The sequence below is a fragment of the Haliaeetus albicilla genome, chromosome 3 (genome assembly GCF_947461875.1).
Source record: "Haliaeetus albicilla chromosome 3, bHalAlb1.1, whole genome shotgun sequence".
Classification (NCBI taxonomy): Eukaryota; Metazoa; Chordata; class Aves; order Accipitriformes; family Accipitridae; genus Haliaeetus; species Haliaeetus albicilla.
The window spans coordinates 53,996,206-54,016,791 of record NC_091485.1 but is presented as its reverse complement, the minus strand read 5'-3'; the positions used below and the strand labels follow the sequence as shown (position 1 = coordinate 54,016,791).

The 20,586-nt window shown below is 41.5% G+C and overlaps 3 protein-coding genes across 6 annotated transcripts in view; 1 reads left to right on the top strand and 2 right to left on the bottom strand.

The window, feature by feature from the left end:
• SPAG1 (sperm associated antigen 1) overlaps positions 1–910 on the bottom strand; it is a 46,625-nt gene extending 45,715 nt beyond the window's left edge. The window contains exon 1 of the mRNA XM_069779773.1: positions 838–910. The gene's annotated coding sequence lies outside the window, so the exon portion shown is untranslated. The remainder of the gene's footprint in view (positions 1–837) is intronic.
• Positions 911–2,499: 1,589 nt separating this feature from the next.
• POLR2K (RNA polymerase II, I and III subunit K) lies at positions 2,500–6,143 on the bottom strand. 4 transcript variants are annotated; one of them, XM_069779769.1, is made up of 5 exons: positions 6,082–6,143; positions 5,718–5,771; positions 3,998–4,061; positions 3,112–3,204; positions 2,500–2,656 (listed from the first exon to the last, which is right to left on the bottom strand). In XM_069779769.1, the coding sequence occupies exons 3-5, from the start codon at positions 4,056–4,058 to the stop codon at positions 2,634–2,636; spliced, it is 177 nt and encodes a 58-aa protein (XP_069635870.1). In that variant the 5' UTR covers positions 4,059–4,061; positions 5,718–5,771; positions 6,082–6,143; the 3' UTR covers positions 2,500–2,633. The 4 variants fall into 4 exon arrangements, with proteins under 4 accessions (XP_069635870.1, XP_069635872.1, XP_069635871.1 ...); XM_069779771.1 differs by lacking the exon at positions 5,718–5,771 and having other exon boundaries at positions 6,082–6,137; XM_069779770.1 differs by lacking the exon at positions 6,082–6,143 and having other exon boundaries at positions 5,633–5,771.
• Positions 6,144–14,150: 8,007 nt separating this feature from the next.
• On the top strand, positions 14,151–18,058 carry FBXO43 (F-box protein 43). Its single transcript, XM_009925523.2, has 4 exons — positions 14,151–15,631; positions 16,543–16,645; positions 17,528–17,713; positions 17,810–18,058. Exons 1-4 carry the CDS (start codon positions 14,151–14,153, stop codon positions 18,056–18,058), a joined length of 2,019 nt encoding a protein of 672 aa, XP_009923825.2.
• Positions 18,059–20,586: the final 2,528 nt, after the last annotated feature.

Genomic DNA, 20,586 nt, shown 5'->3' with positions numbered 1-20,586 from the left:
AGCTCTATGGAGCAGAAATTCTTCTTTTTTCCCCCCATGTTATATAGTGCTTAAAGTGATCAGTTATTTTTGACAAGTACAATAAGGGCAGCTAGCTAGTATGTGGTAACAACTACGTAGGGATATAAACCCAATTAAAATAATTGTGTTCTAATGCCTAGCATAATTACACATATTAATTTGTAGTTGCAGAAAAATGTTTACAATACAGTATCACTTAAATAATAACTAGTCATAATTAGGTATTGCACAAAGATAGGATTCTGCCCCAAGAATTTACAGTCTCAGTATAGGAAAAGAAGCAACACGCATGGAGAGACAGACGAATACAGGAAATAATTAGACAGCAGTAAAAAGCAAGAGAAGCACTCATGACAAAACGGCAACATTCTCTCCCGTTTCGGTATTTCCATAAACGTTAGGGAGTCCTCTCGTGTGCCCGGAGCAGCTCTCGGGCAACGCGGTAACCAGGGCACCTCGGCTGCGCGGGGCCACGGCACCGCCACAGCCAAACGCGCTCCTCTCCTCCGGGCGGCTGCGGGCAGCTCCCCGAAGCCGCAGCACCGTGCCCTGCTCCGCGGCCGCCGACTACACAACCTTCATCCCCCGGAGCCAGGTATTTACCTTCAAAACGACACCAAAGCCTCCCCTCTCTCCGCAGCCGGAGCCGGGGCAGCGCGCCAGCCCGCGCCTAGCAACTGTTGCTACGTACAACATGGCGGACGACGGGGCGGACACCGGGCTGCCCTCCACAGCGAGCCCCTCGCGAGGCTCCCGCGGCGCCCCGCCGAGCTCCAGCGGCGACACTGGCGTCGCGTGGCGGACCCCAACACCCACCTGCCCGCTGCCGCGCTGCCTGCGGGAGACGGACGCGGCCCGGCCCTCGCCTCAGCCGCGCGACGCCGGCCTCAAGCTGGCCGCCGCGCATGCGCAGCTGGGCTGCGGCGGAGGCCGCGCTGCGCGCCCCCGTCCTCCGCCGGGCGGGAGCGAGGCCCCCCCCGGTCAGGGCGGAGGAAAACGGCGGGAGGGGGCGCGGCGGAGCTCCCAGCCCTCCACCTCCGGCAGGGGACGGACACACCCGCCCCTCCCTTGGGGGTGTAGCTTTAATAAAACATCACCTGTTTGTTTTCAGTGTAGCATTTTATTTAGCTTCGAACAACCCGTCCCGCTCCCAGCGCCGGTCTCCCCCGGTGCCTACAGCAGTACTGCCCGTCAGCCCTGCCATCCCCCGGCACTGTTTCCTAAAGCAGGTCCGCACCCCTTCCTGAGGGCAGGGGATGCTCTTCTCCACGTCCGTCCGGCAGACAGAGGCACCCAGCCCGGCCGCAGTCCACCCAAACCCATCCCTCACTCCCACCAGGCCTCTTCCGGCACTGGGAGCGCCCCCTCTTCAGCGGGCAACCCTCCAGCTCACCCCTCTGAGCAGTCACGCCAACAGCCGAGCCCTTGTTTCTGTTGCGCAGGCCTAAGGCGCACGCCAGTCTGGTGAACAACCGGACAGCAAAATGTTATCCTTTACACTCGGGTGCACCTGGCTTGTGCATCTGGCTTCCAAGGAACAACCTAGATAAGATACGTCTTCATAGCTAAGATCCGGTAAGATACCCAAGAAAATCTTAACCAAACGGCTCCAAAACAAAATCTAGCCCCTAAAACAACCCACTGTAGTTCATTTATGAGCCAGTACAGGGTCATGAAGCTTGTAACAAAGATACCTTAGTAAGTACTAAGGTAAGAGTTAAACATAGTATCTCAACATTAACAGCATCACTAGCACCATCACAACTGGTATCTGGAAGAACTTAAGGAGGCTAAATTAGCATCAGGCACACACCAGCAGTATTTTGTAGTACACTTCTGCAATAAGGCTATTTTACTATGACTTAACACACGCTCTAAACAGACAGATGCAAAAAGTTTCGGCTCATCAATACAAAACAACCACTTCAATCTTTTTATTACAGACCCCCAAGAAGTCACCTGAAAAGCAAAGCAAGATGCTATTTTAGTTTTGGGACACTACCCAAATTATCTTTATAGCACAGATCTAATTCCTTCCCTGAGTACAACCAACTCAAGAAGCACTTTGGGAATTTCTGTTTACACATTGCTGCTTAATGTCTACCTTGCTTCCCTCCCCTCTTCTGAGAGATGACTTTTTTTGACACTTTCTCCATAATTGGGTGGCTGAATTGGGTGTCTCAGGTCCTTTGAAAGCTCTTTTGAAATCCAGATCTGTGTTTCAGACCTAGCCTTGTATAGCCTTCTATTTATTTTCAGTGGAATTTATTCAAACCAGTTATTTTATGCAGTTCATAGAAGTCCAAAGAACGTTTAACGAAGTTAAAATGCAAACAAATTTAGATGAGAGTACTGAAAACAAGGTTAACTCAAAAAGAATACAATACCACTGAATTTAAATTACTGCATACTCCGACTACAATTTAAATGACAGCTTCAGAAATCTATTGCTGGAAGACAATATAGACAAACTTTAGTTATCACAGTAAACTTTAATATTTCAATCTCTTAAAACACAATAAAAACGTGCATTTGTACATGAATGGATTTACAGAGCAAAGTTATTAGAAAGGTTAAACTGCATCATGAAGTCACTATATCTTCAGCAGACATCATCGGGCATCAAAAACCACCACTGGAATAGTGCAGTTAAAGAAAAAAAATGCATTGTGGTTGAAAAAAGATTAGGGAGAAAAAAGATTGGGGGTGGGGAGAGACTGCCTAAATCTAAGGTCACAACTAACTACATAAAAGCATTTCAAAAGTCATCTTTAATTAACCCCACAACACTTTCCTTTTCTTAAAAGGCTGAAAAATATCAACAATTCACAGTATGTCACCCAGCAGACTATCCTAGCTTATTATATTTTGCATAGAAAATGGAAAAAAACAGAGAAAGTGCCAGAAAATAAAACAAGGTGCCCAATCACACTGCAGAGATTTCCCTACAGTACTTTGCTCTATTGTATCGATTTTTGGCCTTGAAGGATTCTTACATAATTACTCAAATCTTCCATTCCATTTCCCTTATATAACTTGTCTCCATCCACAGCTCCTCAAATGCATTCAAGTGCATGTGTAAAAGGATACATCTTTTTGTCCTCTTCTTGTACATTATTCTGTAGCCACATTCTCTGCATCTGATAGGATCTCTTGCCTTTATTTCATTTTCTGTATGACATTCTGATATGATGGAGGAAGATAAAGGGAGTGGGTAAACAAAACCAACATTATTAATGCATAGATAACTTTCAAAAGTCATAACAGTCAAATTCCTATTTGTGGCAAACAAACATAATAAAAAAATAATTGTAGTGAATTTGTATCAAGAGCCGAATGATATCAAGATACCGTTCAAAAAAAAAAAAAAAAAAGAATTTCACAAACTTCACTTATATTAAGATCAAAGAGGATCTTGCTAAAAATCACCAAATTATTACTGCACAGAATACAGTCCACTTTTGATACAACTAGACTCTCTACTAATGAAAACTTCAGCTCAGTCCCCCAAGCCCCACATTTATTTTCTTAAAGGACAAAATATTTCAGAGATTCCTGAAGTGACAACTCAAAATCACCAATTTTAAGTTGTTGACTTATCTATAGGTAAGAGAGAATTTGACTATTGCACTTCAGTAAAAGCTGAGTGACCACACGTATTTAAAAAAAAAAACTCTCCGAGATGCACTAAATTAGAAGGTCCACTATCTGTGCAGACACTTAGAGAAAGCACCCTCTGGAGACAGAGGGCCTCCATGCAGCAGCACAAGCTCTAGTGAATTACTTCCACATTGCGATCCATATACTCCCAATATATGTGGTACCATCGGTTTGTAAAGCTTTAAAGAACACCAGGATCCACACTGCAACTATTTGCATTTATGTAGTCTTCAGTATAATGATTATGCATTCTTCATTATTAAAATACCACATCTCCAGTAACAAGTAAAAAAATTCACTGATGTCTTTTCTTTACCTCCACAAATGTAAATCATTGGCTGCTGCTTTGGAGGCTGAACATCCTTCTGTGAATCCATGTTCTAAAAAAAAAAAAAACCAAACAAAAAAACAAACCACAACATGCACACCAGGTTTTGGTTGTTGTTGTTTTGGGGGTTTTTAAACTATTTTTTCAAGGTATAAACAATCATTTTAATATCTCGATCTAAAGCTAACAGAAGATGGAAAACTGCCTTCAAAGTAAACACAAATTCCATCTGTATTTGAAACACAGGACATTGGATTATTCAGGTTGGAGGAGATTTCAGAAAGTCATCTAGTTCAACATCTCAAAAGCAAAGTAACATCAGGTTTCTCAGAGCTTTACCAACCTCGTATAGAAAACCTCCAAAAATGGAGACAGCACAACATTTTCTATTAAACAGGATTTTAAACATTAAAGCCCAATTAATAATATTTTATTTCCCCCCTCCCGCCAATGGTAAGAATTTCCTTCCTGGAAACATAAAAATAAATAATTTCTTATGTATTACTCACATAACAACAGTGCTATCATGAACAAGATAAGCCTTGTTGTATTCCGCCCCCCCCCCCCCCCCCCCCGATACACTAGCTAAGCTAATCTACCTTTTCATTGATCTAAGGGATTAAAAATCCTGGGAACAGACTGTAGGTAAAAGAGTAATAGGAATTAAAAAAACCCAAACAAACAAAACAATGAGGGGCCAAAGAGAAGAAAATCCGCCCTCAAAATCCTAACATAGGTGCATATGATTACCAAACTAATCAAGAGTTTGATAACTCAGTGGTACTCTTCAAGTATTCCTTCGTCAGACTGAATAGTTGCATATACTCCACTAACATTCTATCAAGCTTTAAGTAATCCTATCCTAACATCTAAATACGGTTGCAACTATAAACTTTAAGGTTATTACTGTAACCACTAGGGAGATAGTAAACACTTTTTTCCACCCAATGCAAGCCTAGACTAGAACGTGAATATCTCTTTGCAGTTTTTTTGAGGTTGCTGTTTTCTGTGCCTCTGTTCTGCTTGACATGGAAGAGAAGAATTCCTAACCCTTGTGCCAGTGAATAGCCTTCATGATTCTTCTTTACGAGCACGACTCTTGGATGCTTTTGCTTAACATTACAGTAAGGATTATTTCTCCTATCTTCACAGTTTGTTTCAGTATAAATTCATCTGGGAAAACTAAGGTCTTGAAGACAGAAGGGTAGGCTTGACAGAAATGGTTCATCCTTTAAGGGAGTCTGATCAGCACTTGACAAACCACCTTGTGAAAAACCCCATTACGCCACTCTATTTGAGAGAGCTGGAGATAACTCATTAACCTCTACAGCTTTCAAGTAAGGTTTTGCTCTACCATAACCATAGCGCCATCTTAATCCACAAGTGTTATATTCCTTCTGTGTCAGTACATTACAGTAAGATACAAGCAGTCACCCATTAGCACTTGAAAACGGCAGCATCTTCTAAAACAGAGAGCCGAGCTAAGGAGGACCACAGCTGCTGCTAAATAACTTGAGCTGGTGCTGCTCATGCAGCACAGTAATACTGCTGCTAAAGGCAGCAGTGACCTACAGCTACGTATTTTGCAGGGAGGTGCTCACGGTTTAGCCGGCCTTCACCTACCCTGCAGCTCTGAGCGCTGCCAAGCCGACACAGCCAAAAGGCACACCGGTGCCCCCACGCGCATTGGGCTGCGCCCGTAACCTACCGCGAAGACGTGGAGCGCCGGCCACGCTGCTCGTGCCGAGGACGGCACAGGTACCTGGAAGAGAGGCAAACCCGCTCCGTCACGTCCCGCAGAGCCCACGAAGGAGGACGGACCGACGGATGGATGTCCCTCCTCACAGCCCACCGGCCCCTCAGCCCCAGACACCCCAGCCCGCCCCAATATCCGCCCCGCGGCCTCTCCCACCGCCCCGCGGGGCTTTTACGCAGAAGGGAAGGCCACGAGGTCGGACCGGGCCTTTCCCTGCTCGCCACGGCCACGCCGCCACCCCCCCCGCAGCGAAAGGAACCACCGGCTCCGAAGAGAGGCGCCCGAAACCCCCAGGCGAGCCCCGACCCCCACTCACCTGCACAAGCCACTCCGCCTGCCTCACCCTCTCCTCGGCGCCGACTGATGACGACACACGGGGCGCCGGCGGAGGCGGGGCCCGCCCAGCGCCGCCCTGAGCTGTGTACTTTAGCGCGTGCCGTTATGCTGCCGGCCGCGCGAGCCAGCGGTACGCAGGGTGCGGCGGACAGGCGCCCGGGAACCGGACCGGACCGGACCGGACCGGACCGGACCGCAGCCCTGCCCCCGCCGGTCGGTCGGTCGGTCGGTCGGTCGGTCGGTCCCCGGCAGCCAGCCGCCAGCTCCGGCCTCCTCGCCGCTGAATAATGAGGTCGAGACAGTAATAAATACTTAGCGGGCGGTGTTAGCCGCTTTGAAAAAGAAAGCACAGAATAGTTGGTGGCATTTTTGCCATATATAAGCTTTCGTATGAATAGCAGCGTCAGTTTCCTCAGAAGAAGGTCGGCAGCTGCGTGGTGAGACAGCGTAAGAACGAACAACGTAGTCAGTGTCGTCACCCGGCTGTAGCCGACCTGTCCCGAATGCCCTGCGCCGGGTCCGACCGTGCGGCTGCGGAGGTTTTTAAAACACCGCCGAGGTGTTTCACCGCAAGGCCCTGTCTGTTTTCAGAAGCGTTTTACCTAAGATCCGTGGATTAAAAAAACCACACCTCGATAATTTTAAGCTTCTGGGCGGTATCACACGTATGAAACCACCCTTGGAAGGTGCGATAGTACCTATTCTAACGGTAGGACGCTGTTAGGAAAGACGTTCAAATGCCGGCGATTCCCGTACGCGCTGAGCGGAGACAGAGCAAACCAGATTTAAACGGTACCGGTTGCTCTCTCGGTCGGTGGCTCAACCTCGCCGGCGGTATCAATTTTGAATCTTCGATAGGCGTCTTGGAAAGTTAGCTATCTTTGGTTTATTCCTAGAAAAATGTTTAACAAATACTGTGTTTTGTGAATCTGCCAGTTTAAATGACTCTATCATTCAAGACGTTCCCTAGTTTCAGGAAGGGTCTTTCTTTTTCTCTTTCTGAATGCTGAATAAACATTTCCTAAGCACCCCAATGCACTGATACGTATGAGGTTTTATCAGTTGTAATGTATTGATGTTGTTCTCATAGTAGCAAATCACCTTCATACATGACCTGTAGCTTATCTAAAATAAACTGGAGGAATAATAAATAGTTGCGGTTTTCCCAGGTTTGTATTTCAGTTAAACGTAATGAAAATACAGTAATGATTTTAGACAGCTCACCTGCTTCTCCATACTGCTGTGTATGAATAAAGCTAAATATCGCCTCTGGAGCGCCAGAATAAAGCACGTGCAAGAAAAACGGTACGCGAAAGGCAGAGCTATTAATCTCCATCCTGACTTCCCCGTGACATTGCTACCCGCGTCCCCTCCTCCCCGCGGTCTTCGCCGGTGTGGGTGTGCATCGAGAGTTTCAATCAGAGCGGGGGGGGGGGGGGAAGCCTCAACCCTGCCTTTCCTGGTAAATGCACACTAAGTAATCACCTTCTGATAAATAAACAAACAAACAAACAAATAAAACCCCCAAACAACCGGTATTATTTCTCCAGGCTGTTTTTGTATTTTAAAATGCGTTTGTCAAACCGGTAATTTTAAAAGGACTTGGAAAAATAGCATGTTTTACCAGGTCTTAAAGCTTCGGTTACTTCAGCCGTTTGTGATAAAGCCCGCCTCCTCCGAGGGGAGCGCTTTAACGGTAAAACCCCATCCTGATGGGCTGGTGTTTACCAGCCCTAAAGATGCTCCTTGGATTTAGAGTAACAGAAGGGGTTGGGACAATGTGGGAGACCTCCATGGTCCCGTAAAGGGAAAGAGTTCCTGGGGAATTGGTAGGAAAGCGTGAGGAAAGGCTTGTGGGGCGAGGTGTGGAGGTGCAGGGGTACTTTTTGGATGGGAAGGAAACGCGGGCGCAGTGCAAGTGTGTTGCAGACTGTCTTACCTCATTTTGTTTGTTTAGAAGCAACGTTCTCAGGTGTTGGCTGGGGTTTTGTTTGGGAGGGTTTGTTTTGTTTTGTTTTGTTTTGTGTTTTTTGTTTTTTTTGGTGTGACGCTTTTTGTTAAATCACGCTTTTCGGTGTGATGCTTCTGTGTATTGCATTAAATGCCGCGATTACAACTTGTTCAATTTCTTGGCTATTTTTAACCCAAGTCACATAAATCCATCCGGGTTTGAGTGACAGAAACAGAACTTGCAGCTGGTGTGTCCCGCTTTAAGGAGCTAGCAAGCTGCCAATTTCACAGAAAAGGTAATTTATTTTATAAATACATACAGCTATTTGAAAAATAATTTATTCTGATTCACGTGAAATAGACGATACTACAGAAAGCACTTTTGGAAAACTTGTATTTGATTCCATAAAGCTTCTAATGATTTCTCCTTCTAAAAAGGAAGGGGGAGATACCCCAAGAGCCTTTCTCTTTTTATCCATAACACAAAACAATATTCTTTATCTAAAAACGTCACAGTTTCCCCCGGCTCTGGAGAGGTAACTTTAAAATCCGTGTTTCCTCAGGCCCCTCTCAGCCTGCCAGGCGCCTCTGCCCGCTGCCCACCCGCCGGGTCGGCTTTGCAAGGCTAGAGGACTGGACGTTGCCAAAGGGGAAGGCTGCAAACTTGCCAAACCTCATGTACAGGAATTACGTTACTTAATGTCAGCGTTTCTCTGGAAAGCCTCTGCTTTGCTTCTTTAAACGTAGGTGTTGCTTTTAGAGTCACAAATGACAGTTTTACATCTGTCGTTCAGATCTGACATTGTTCTGGTGGAGGAAGAAAAATGAAGTGTAAACAGAGAAAGAACCAGAAAAATTAGAAATAACCGGGGGTAAATGTTGTATTAGTGAGGTGAAGGAGAGCAATACCCAGCAGGAGGAGAACACAACGATGATTTATTCGGCCTTTCCTATGTCCCTGCGTAGCAAGCACCTGCTTCACCCCGGGGCGGTGGCTGCGAGGCCTGCCAGTGCCCCGCCGCCGGCAGCTCCCCCCGCCTGCCTGAAGCCAGCAGGTAGGTGAGCGTGGGTAACCCCACGTTATCCTTACCGAGCTCAGGAAAAACAGGCACCCAAGTATTCGTGGTTTGGCTTTTTTTTTTTTTTAATATACAGATTAACTAAAACCACAACAAAAACTAGGCGATATCACGGGGCATCTCCCGCCCGACCAGCAGCTGATTTAAAGGAGATGGCACTTGACAAACCCTCTGCGACTGTTTTGTTCCCGGGCCGTCGGGTACAAATGTACCGATCAACTCGAATTAATTGGCACCTTTATAACCCAAGCTTAAAGGTTGTGGCGCAGATAAGGCTCGTTATCTGTGAAAGCCTCTGGCTGGCCGTGATCGACCAGCGCCTCTGAAGCCACCCCTCAAGCCCTGGGCGCCCCCAGCAGGGAGCTGAGCGGTCTCTCACCGAGGCGGGAAAACCTCACCCTCGCCAGGCACCTGAGAGGAAGCAGAGCGGGAGGGAGGAAGGACGCAGGGGCGCTTTTAATGGTGGGCTGGGTGGGGCGGGGGTGGCCGCAGGGCTGAAGTAGAAAGCGTGAGGAGAAAGGCGAGCCTTGCCGGTATCTTCTCGTGTCCCGGAGGAGCGGGCTCTCCCGTTCGGCGGAACAGTTCTCCTCAGGCTTCCACCCCGCCGACGCCCTGCCCTCGCCCTAGGGCGGCGCCGCTCTCCTGAGGGCCGCAGCGCGGAGGGGGCGGGGGAGGCAGTGCGGCAGCGGTTGGTGAGGGCGGGTAGTTCAAACCCAAGCGAGGGAAAGCAGCGGTAGCCGCACGCGAGGAGCCGGTGTGGGTGGAGAGAAGCGAAGCGGCTCCTCGCCAAGGGCAACGGGCCCCAGAGCCGGGCGGCGAGCCGCTGAGGAGGCAGGATTCTCCTTCTCTCCAGCCGGCCGGGGCGGGGTGTTCCTTGCCTTCACCCCTTCTCAGGGAGCCCCGCCGGCCGCCTCAGCTGCACTCGGTGGTGGGGGACCTCTAGGCTCTGTTTGCTGTGCCCAGCGATTTGCCAGATGAGGGAGTGAAGCTGTTGGCTTTGCTCGTGTCCGGCACCCCAGGTGACTGAGAGACCCTCGGGTGCTGGTCCCTAGGTAGTCGTCAGTTACTTTCATCGCTGGGTAATTAGACGTTGCAGCGAACGCCTATATAGACGAACTGAAAACTGTCTCAGCGGGCTAATGCTTCTCTTGTGCCTCTCTTTTTCTCTCCACATCCTTTCTCACTCTAGGTTATCAATAGGGGTAAACAATACTTTGAATACAGCACCTTTGCTTTGGAAGATCTCGAGTTGCTTCACAAATTAGGGTAAGTGACCCACATCTTGCAGATAGGACTTACTATGCCATCTTCAATATTAATACCTTTGAAGGTGTTAAGGGCTTCTCTGTTTTTAGATCTGGGTGCTCAAAGAGCAGAGTCTTCGGATAGTCAGTTTTACTGCAGGTATGATATCTGTTTAAATAACAGAGAAAATATTCTTGTATCACCAAAACTTTGCCTTTATCTGTTTTGTGAACAGTGACAAACAAGGACAGAAGACATCCTGTTCAAGGCATAAATGTTCAGTGGGTGTTACTGGGGAACGTAAATTAGTATCAGTAACAGGCCTGACTCCATTCTAGAACTCATGTCTAAGTTATAGGCACCATTTACATTGCCTTCTAGTAACTAACATTTTTACTTCTTTAGGACACTTTGTAAGATTAAACTTGTCAGAAGTTATCCCTTGTCTAAATATCTGAATCCTGTTGTTAATGTAGTTTGGGTCTGTGAACATGAAATATTTTGTTCTGTAAACTGCCAGAAAGCTTGCAGTTGACTTGTAGATCAATTTGAGAACTACAAAATTAATAGTAGATATGAAAAATGTATAGAGCATAAGAATCTACACTTAACAGATATGGATTTTATTCCTTCCTCTGTAATGGACTTGCTGTGTGACCAGTCTTTTCTTCCCTGCGCATCTGTTTTATGATGTCTAAAACAAAGTTAACAATAGTTTCAGAAATTACTTCAAGATCCTCAAATGAAAAGGGCTTGATGACATGTATTAAATCTAGTAGATGAAACTTTTCTCCCGACAAAAAAGGAAGTGCTTATAAAACACTAGACAAGTCATAAGAGGTTTTATTAGGCATGTCTTATGAATATAAGTAACATCTCATTCTATTATGAGAAAAGTTCAGCACCTCTGAAAGGCTTTCCCTTCTGTACTGTATTTGTAAAATGAGACCTTGTGTCAAATCTTAATTTGTTCAAGTAATACATTTTGAAAAAATGTGTGTACTGGGATTTGCAGTAAAGTAGTATAGTGGACATTGTTCACTCAGTGTATTGCAGTGGCATCTCCATAATTTTTCCAAAGCTGTTATCTTAAAATCAATATAGTAAGCTCACAGGCTCCTCCTGCTGGACATTGGCGTATTTACAGCATATTTTTGGCTTTTTACTTACCAACATTCCTTTAACTCTGCTATTCTGATCCCCTACGGCTGCAAAAAATTTTCTGTGATTTTTTTTTTGTTACTCGAAACACAAGTTTGCTTAAATTCTTTTATACTGTAATATTTTAAAATTCCTCTACTCTCAGTTGTTCATAAGTTTAGGTAATTTCTCCCATGGAATATGAGAATGAAACTGCAAGCATGAGTTTTCCTTTTGTTGTTTCTTCAGCATGCTGCCTGAATGTTAAGTTTCTAAACCTGCAAGCCTTTGCACTTTTGTTAAATGTGTGGCTAGTTTGACTGTGTTTAAGGAAAATATTAATATTTTTAAAGGTAAGTGTGGGTATGTCCTTTTTGGGGGGGGAGGTGGGGATTGAGATTTTGAATAGCTGTCTCTGAATAGAATTCAAAGTTTAAATCTCTGTCCATCAGCATTTTTGGTAGGAATATCTCCTGGAAATGTTTGCTAACTAACTGCAGTTCACCAAAATTCAGTATAGAAAAGGAAACCTCTATTCTTTTTGCAGATTACACAAAGATAATGCTCTATTGTTACTACAGGTTCCTTATAGATCGTCTTCCTTTTACAAAAAGAAGAGCTATGTTGATGTGGTCCTCCACTAATAGTGTGAATAATCAACTGAAGAGCAGCAATGCGCTACACAGAGTCTTCATATTTTTTTCCTATCTTTTTAAAGCTATTTTCTAGTTCATGACACAGAATTTTCAACCTATTGCCTAAAATGTTGAAAAGTGATGCAGGTGAAACACTAGACACTGCTTGGATTTGGTCCTGCACTGTCAGGAAATTTATCCCTAATTCATGTAATAACTAGCTTAAAGCTATGCCCTCGTGTTTCCTGTTTGTGCTGTCATTTATTTCACCAAGTAAAAATGGAGAATGAGGAAAAAGCAGCGAGGGAAAGCAAATGTGAAAGTAAGGTACTTGTAGAGGTAAATGGGAGAGGGAAAGGAAGCAGGTCAGACTTCAGAATTTGTCATCTTCTTGGAATCATTTTTATGTACCTTTCTTTCCTGGAAGAATTTTTCTTAATTATGGGGATGGATTTTTTGTTTGTTTGTTTTAAATCTGTTTGATTTTATACTGATATTAGTCTGATTCTATAGGCCTTTATGCCAAGTTCTCATAGTCTGCTGTTTAATATCCTGTTCCTTTTGAACTTCTATATGTTGCTGTCTCCTCACAGTAGAAAACAAAACAAAGCACTTTCTATATTGCAGTGATCTTATGAAGTGCCTTCAGTATGGGTCAAAAAATGGTAATTAAATGACCCAAGATCATCAAAGAATTGTTCCCCCTGCCCTCAGCAGTTTGGGTTCCTACTGCTTGTATTTGGTGGCTTAGGGCTTGACTAAGTCAGGACTGTTGGGATATTAGCAATGTCTTAGTATCTGGTGTTTAAGCCACCTTTAAAGATTCTTATTTTTGTCTCTTCTTAAAATTCAATCACTGTTTCCAGGCTTTACGTTCCAAAATACCAGTTCTAAAGGCCAGTAACATATGCCAGTAAAAAGTCCTGATTCAAACTTCAAAAGTCTTGCAACATTGATGTGAACTGCTATGATTTCTGTGAGAACAGCCCTCATACTGGCATTATTCGTAACACCTTTTATATAGTTACTGTGTCTTGGCTGTAAAAAGCAGTGACCTATTGCCACCCTGGTTAGGGTGGAGAAACTCTGCCATGTGTGAATGGCAAAAAAGTAAGTCTGTATTCTTACATCTCTTCTTAAAATGGGTACATCAGCCACTTGTAACTTTTCTAGGAAATATATATAGTAGCTCTTGAAAGCTTTTATGCTTACTAAGTTTAAAAGAACCTTTCTTTCTACGCACATGGTGAGAGGATGTATAGTCAGTCCATCAGTTTCTTTAAAGTGTAAAGCTTCAGAACACTCAGTTTATCCACAGAGCTAAGCAAAAGCAGAGAGTTTCTTTACAAGATAACATTTAAATGTTAAGGCAGATAAGAATGCACTGTTCACTTTGTAAATGGAGGACAAATTTTATTTGCTCCAGGGACTGTAAGGACCTAAATAATAGGGACCCCTGTACGCTTGTGACTTCATGATTAATCCTCTCACTTTTCTTAAGGAGAAAATGCCTTTTGTCTAAACTCATCTATTACCAGAGGTACTGCTAGTTCTTAAGGCCTGAACCATTAGTGGTTGGATGAACCAATAACACAGTGCTAGTGAAAATCTTGGTCCTATTGGAATGAGAGGGAGTTTTGTCACCAATTTCAGCACAAATGAGACTCTAGTTGCTGTGTTGCTTATTTGAAGCTTTTCCTTGGATGACGATTGACAGATCAGTTAGCTAACTGGATGTATGTTTTAATTTGCCTCATGGTATGCTATGCATTTTAATCACTCATTCTAACCATCTACTTGATTGTAATTTATCTTTGTGTTCATGTATAAGCACTGTTTCTACTAAGACTAATGGAAATACTTTTGTCATGGCTGCTAACTTGATAGACTTACACAAGGCTTTCTGACTAATCTGAGAGTGTTTTGGTGACTACTTTTATTGTTTGTTTCAGAAATAACACTGGTATCTTCACTTACAAAGTCAAAGTGCCAAGCAGAAGATGTCAGACAGTCATTCAGTAATGTTCAATATTCTTAAACGAAATAGATTAACATCACCTAGCAGCAATTTTAAATGCTCCAATTTTAAAGACACATGTTGCACTTCAGTATTTCTGGACAGCAGATGCAATGAGTCAGTAAAAGATCCTGATGTAGAACATAAAGAAGCACTGAATGTAACAAGTTTATCATTGCTACAAGAGCATTCTGAGCACATTCATCCAAATGCCCTCTTTCCTGTGTCATCATCTATTGAAAATGAAATGAATTCTATCTCATTATCAGAAAGAAGAGAAGCAAATAGAAGTGCAGGGTTTTTTGAAACTCCTAAAGTGAGTAGAAAAGGCTCATCACTACGCAGGAGGCTGCTTTTATCTAAGACTGTTCCAGCTGGCACAACTGTAGGATGCTGTGAAAGACAAGCTAGTTCTTCAGGAAGCAGCAGGAAAAAAATATTCCCTTGTGTTTTGAGCTCTGAAGAAAAACTTTCACAAACTGCTTCAGATTCTCCAAAAGATAAAAGTTACAAACCTCTGACAACTAGCACTTCAAAAACTGAGGACTCTAATCCTGATGGCCCCAAACGGAGACTTTCCTTTTCACAACAAAGGACTTCTACGCTAGATGAGTCCAAATGTAAGGACCCTTTATTGCCAGAACCAGAATGTTTATCTCCAATTCAGTGTAAGGATGTTATTGTTAATAACATTAATGAATTCAATGAAAGTGTTCTTATGAGCGTTAGTGATGGGTTGCTTAGGACTCCTACTTACAATGTCTTGCCTGAGGCCAATGAGGGTAAGTTCCTGACTTCTGTCAACAGTCTTGTAGAGAACTTTAATTTTGAACTATGTGATATAAAATCTCCCCCTGTTAAGCTGGCAAGTTACCCAAATCTTTCAACACCTGAGGATAGTGGATACAATTCACTTCCTTTGGACAAATCAGGAGACTCATTGTCTGATCATGAGGGATGTTTCCAAGAGTTCTTACAAAAACATAAAGAAGGTTCCAAAATTCTGGATAGTAAAAGAAAGGCAAGAAAACTTGAACGAGTTAGAAGGTTATCCACTCTTCGGGAACAGGGCTCACAGTCAGAAACAGAAGATCATCATGGCAGTCCCTCTACTTCTGCATGTACGTTAACAGAAGAAATAAACTTTGTCAGTGAAGACCATGCATTAGTTTTAGAAGAAAAGCCTGATGGAAACCTAGTTGTAAGTCACGGAGATCTCTCAAGAACTCCAGCTCTGAGAATAGTTCATGAAATTTGCTTGCAAAGAAAAAGATCAGACCAAAATCAAATATCAGAGAATGTTGACGGAACAGAAATATTTGCATTAGAACATGTTCTTGCTGGACTTATTGGCAAGAAAATGGGCCTTGAAAAATTAGATATTTTAACAGAATTAAAATACAGAAATTTAAAACATGTTCTTGCTATAGTTTTAGATGCTTTGACAGTGGAAAGTTTATGCAGGTAAGTGCTGCTGCTTTTTTTTTTTTTGTTTTTCTTCCCCCAGAAAAGGGAAAATATGTGTTTCTGCAAATAAATTAGAATAACTTCTGGAATAGTGGGTGTTGTCAACAGAATTTGTTTGTTTCTGAGGAAATAAAAAGGTTTTGTCACCATTAACCAAGTGGCTCTTTCTGTGTAGTTCTAAAATATATTGTATGGGGCAATAAAAACAAAACAAACAAATAAAAAGCCAAACATGGGAATTAGTAAACTTAAAACAAAATCACAGTACTTGTAAATTTTAAAATATATCAAAAATTTCTTTAAGCCTAGAAAATAATTTTTTCTCATTATAAGTTCTCCAATAATGCATAGTACTCAAAACATATTTTCTAGAATTTTTTTCTTGTGTATTTCCTCAGTTATTTCTAAGCACAAAGATGCTCAAAGAATTATGCTTCATGAATAGTGTTCTAGATAATTTTTAATCAATAGAAACTGTCACTTTTTTTCAAAGAAACCAAGAGTGCTGTGTGTGTTATTAGTTACAAAGGGAATGGGAGAATAGGTGGATGTATAGGAGCATGGGTGTTTTCAGAACATTTAACACAAAAATGTGACTTTAGAAACAAATTTGGTAAGTGGCTTATGTGGAAGGAAGAAACTTATTTAATTTTGTAAGTCAAAGTTATGCTGTGTTATTTATATTGCAGTTCTCGACTTCTATTACTCTATACAGTGGTGCGTAAGAGTACATGAGATCCGTGTTTCATAACAATGCAGTGAACTAGTATATAGCAGTAGTCTGTAAAATGACCAATAGTATATGAAATCATGCAAAAATCTTTAAAAGGTAGTCTTACTATTGTGACTTCTGTACTACTTGGTAAAAATGTGAAAGTGGATAATTTTTTTTCATTCATTTGTTACAGCATTTGGAAAGTAAGCAAAAACTGGCGTGAAATCATTGTACAAGACAAAAGTGCAGATAAGAGGAGGAATTTGTACATAAAACACCTGAAAGAAGAAGCTGGGGTAAGGTTCGTCTCAAAGGTAATATTTTTTTCAAGTGTGAAAGAAGACATGTCAGAGGGAAGAGGAAACATCTTTATCAGCTACCTTTCTGTAGCTTTACGAGAGAGTTCCAACATGAGTATGTGAAGGATTCTAACAGGAGAATGTAATAGCTTTTATTGCTTTTCAACTGTCCACAGTTTGAGTACTAGTCTTTCAACCATGTGAGACTCTTTCTTCCCCCCTCCCCCCCCCGCCCTGTCTTGAGAATCCTGTAAGATCTCTTCCTCAGCTGATTCTGGCTTTAGATTTAAAACCCTCTTCATACGTTTGTGCCATACTGTTCCTCATTTTCCATTTCACTCTGGTCTGCAGTTCTCTATTTCCTGATTATTTTCAGGACTGCTTGTGGCTAAGCTCCTTCGTGGTGTACTTGTGAACATCAGAAGGACATATAGAAGTTTAAGGGGTATCTAGAAAAGTAAGCATATTAGTGGCAGTATATTTTTTCCAATCCTCCACGTGTGTATATACACACACACTTCAGTGTAACCTTGCTTTAATTGTGACAAAACTTATGTTTGTTATTTCCATGCTTGCTATTTAGATGTGTCCTAATTCAGAAACATGAAGACCAGTAGAGAGTTCTAAATGACAGTTGGCTTTTTACCCTGCTTATGGGACTTTGTTTTTAATGCTTCCTGTCTCTTGTTCCCTTGCTAAATATAAAGATTTAATGGGAAATACATGCACTATACATAATTTCCTTTTCTAATGTGTTGTTGCAGAGGGAAAACAAAACAAAAAAAGCAAAAACCAGCTGTAAATCCCAAATGAAACAAAACCCTAATTAGCTTTCTTTTGTCTTTTTTTTCTTTTCTTTATAATTGTAAAATTCAACAGGTGTATTTTTTGAAAGCTGAAGATGCTGCTACGAGACTTAATGTTCTCAATAGATCTGCTCTAAGGCCTGTTCAAGCTCAAGCCAGAACTCCTGTAGTACAGACACCACCTTCATACACTGAACTTACACCCAGGAGATGCAGTTCTGTTCCCCATTCAACTAGTAGACAGGAAGAATACATAAAAGTAGGTAGCTAAGAAACTCTTCACTTTCAGTTTTTAGAAAAGAAAACTTTCATTTATAAGAACTAAGTAGCTCTTCTCTCCCTCCTCTTGCAACAGGTTGCTAAAACTCTGTTCACTGATGAAGCTCTAAAACCCTGTCCAAGATGTCAATATCCTGCTAAATATCAATTGGTAAAGAAACGGGGACTATGTAGCAGAGAGGCATGTGCATTTGAGTTCTGTATTTTATGTCTGCATGCTTTCCATGGGTCAAAAGAATGTAATAGTTTATCTGCAAAACGGAAGAACAAAAAAGATGCTCCTCCAGGAAGTGCCCAGAGCAAAAGAAATTTAAAAAGACTCTGAATTTGTAAGGCATCTAAGTCCTTACATTTAACTCCCTTTCCCCTTCTCCTACATTCCTAATCTTGTTCATGTTCTTCCTAAATATACACATTTTGAAAGTCTCATTCAATGTGGTTTTGCTGACTTATCAAGATAACTTCTCATGTATCCATCTTAATCAATTTAGTATATTTTTGTTTTTGAAAAAAGTGAACATTTTGAAACATTTTGTCTTGTTTTACCTGTTGTGTAGTAGCTAGGCACTTACTAACATCTTAATTTTTTAATAAAGTATCTTAAATGTAGTCTTCAATATCTACCTTACAGCACATTGTAGATGTTTAAAAATGTGATTCTTGTCTTAATGACAAATTAAAGAAAATTATTTTTTTAGAAAATCTTTTTAATGTGATTTATTGTTCATTTTAAGTTACACTAAATGTTTTAAAAATATCTTAAAGTGGGGCACTAGGTACATATGCAAAAAATACTTCTACCTATATAAATGATGATAACTCAAAAGCAATATAGTAGTTGTCTGAATTTTATATCAGAATAATTATTTTGTTGTTCTCTTAGCCTCTGTAATACAAGTCAATAGAATAGTAATTTCTAAACCAAGCTGATGCTGTGTGGATATTCTATTGTACTGTTTTTTACAGAGTTTTTGTCTTTCCTTGAAAACTTCAGGTGATAGAGTATATATTTACATATCTAAATATGCTGTTGCATTACCCTTGTTGTCGTGAACTTACCTTTATACTTAGTCTGACTTTACTTCAGCTCTCAGATACTGGATCATCTTCGTATTTCTGCTTGAATTAAAAGATTATCTACTGCTAGAAATCATCCTTTCTCTATCTGTAGATTTTATTAAGGGAATTCACTGATTTTGCTCTTGAACTAAATATGCTGATCCTTTACAGAAAAAGAACTCAGTCTGCTTCTCAGACCTCAAATGATTTTTGTGGTTTGGTGTGGGTTTGGTTTTGTTTGTTTGTTTTAAAAAAATCCGAGCAGTTGTAAATAGCTTGAAATACAAGCAACAGAAGTGGACATGGTACTTGCTCTATGAACTTCAATTACTTCTCCAATTGATATTGTCCTACTTGTTCTTTCAAGGAGTTCATTTGTCGCAAGCATCTTGGAGAACACTTGTAGTCAGCTGGTGTTTTTTCCCCACTCTCCCTCTGATTTTGTCCTATGTGTTACATTTGTGATGTTATATTTTTACTGTGTGTATTTGTAGGTAAGCCTTATCACTGAGCTATTTAAAAAGTTGTCTGATAAAAAAATAAGAGCTTTCAACTAAGCAATAAGCGGTGTATTTGCCTCTACTAATATTTATTCACATATCCCTTTATTGTCTGAAAATTACAAGTAACTTCTGAGATTTTTTTTCTTTTCTTTTTTTTTTCTTTCTTTCTTTCCACACAGTCTGTGGATGTTTAAGATAAATGGACCAGGATAATTCACTTCAGGGTGTTCTAGAAACATCACTTCCTATTTCTCATCTCTAACTGTTGTGATTTGCAATTTGGTTACTACTTTTAGCATACTTGATTTCTGGGATAGTAGCTCCACATGGCATTTGGAAGGAAGAGGAACAACACGGTTAGTAAAATGCCATAGAAGTTTTAGTATTAACCCTATTAACCAAACATGCTGTCATTAAAGAAGGGATCAAGGCAATATATCTGCTAGAAAATCATGTTTATTGGATTAATAAAATTATCAACACTTTTATTCCATACTTATTTCTATTTGCTAAGGCTTTGCATTATTCTTGTCTAGGGTTAGACTGGTAGCACTTGAACTGGAAGACTGAAAGAGGAGTTTATATAGAATCTATTCTGAGGGAACAATTGAAGGGAAGGATTTTGGGGCAAGCTAGGGAATATAGAGGTATGTATGTATATAGTTTTGGTTTAGGAAGAATGGCATTCATTACAGCGGAGAAGACTGCAAGCGGGGAAAACTGCTAAATTATTTGATTTGTTTAATATTTGCATTTCCTTAATTGTTTGGAACTTTAAGTGTTCAAGGTCTACTTAAAAGTTAATTTACTTCAGAGCACTATTGGATTGGTTCTTTTGTCCTTAGGTATAAAGTAAGTAACTATACATTTTCAGAAATGTTTAATAGTTTCTATTAGAGGTTAAACTGACATGATGAACAACAACTTTCTAGGCAGGAAGTTACATTACACAAGAATCTGAATGCATACAGCTTATAACAATTTGGATTAGTTTTGTTTCTTGTCATTGAGCTATCAAATGAAATAGGGGATAGTAGTAACTGCAACGCAGAATAAGTACAGGCATGTCATAGCATATCAGACTGCTATTGGCATCACTGCATTTTACCTTTGCTAAATACCAATGTACTTTATGCATCTAAAAAAAAAAAAGAGGGGGGAAAAAAGAATGAAGCTTTAAATGCACCCTTGAAACTGATGGGAGAGTTATGACAGACAGTGAGAGTATTTAGCTCTCTTTCTGATGTGTGGTATTGCAGTCCAGTCCAGAAATATGAGGTACAAGCCTTGC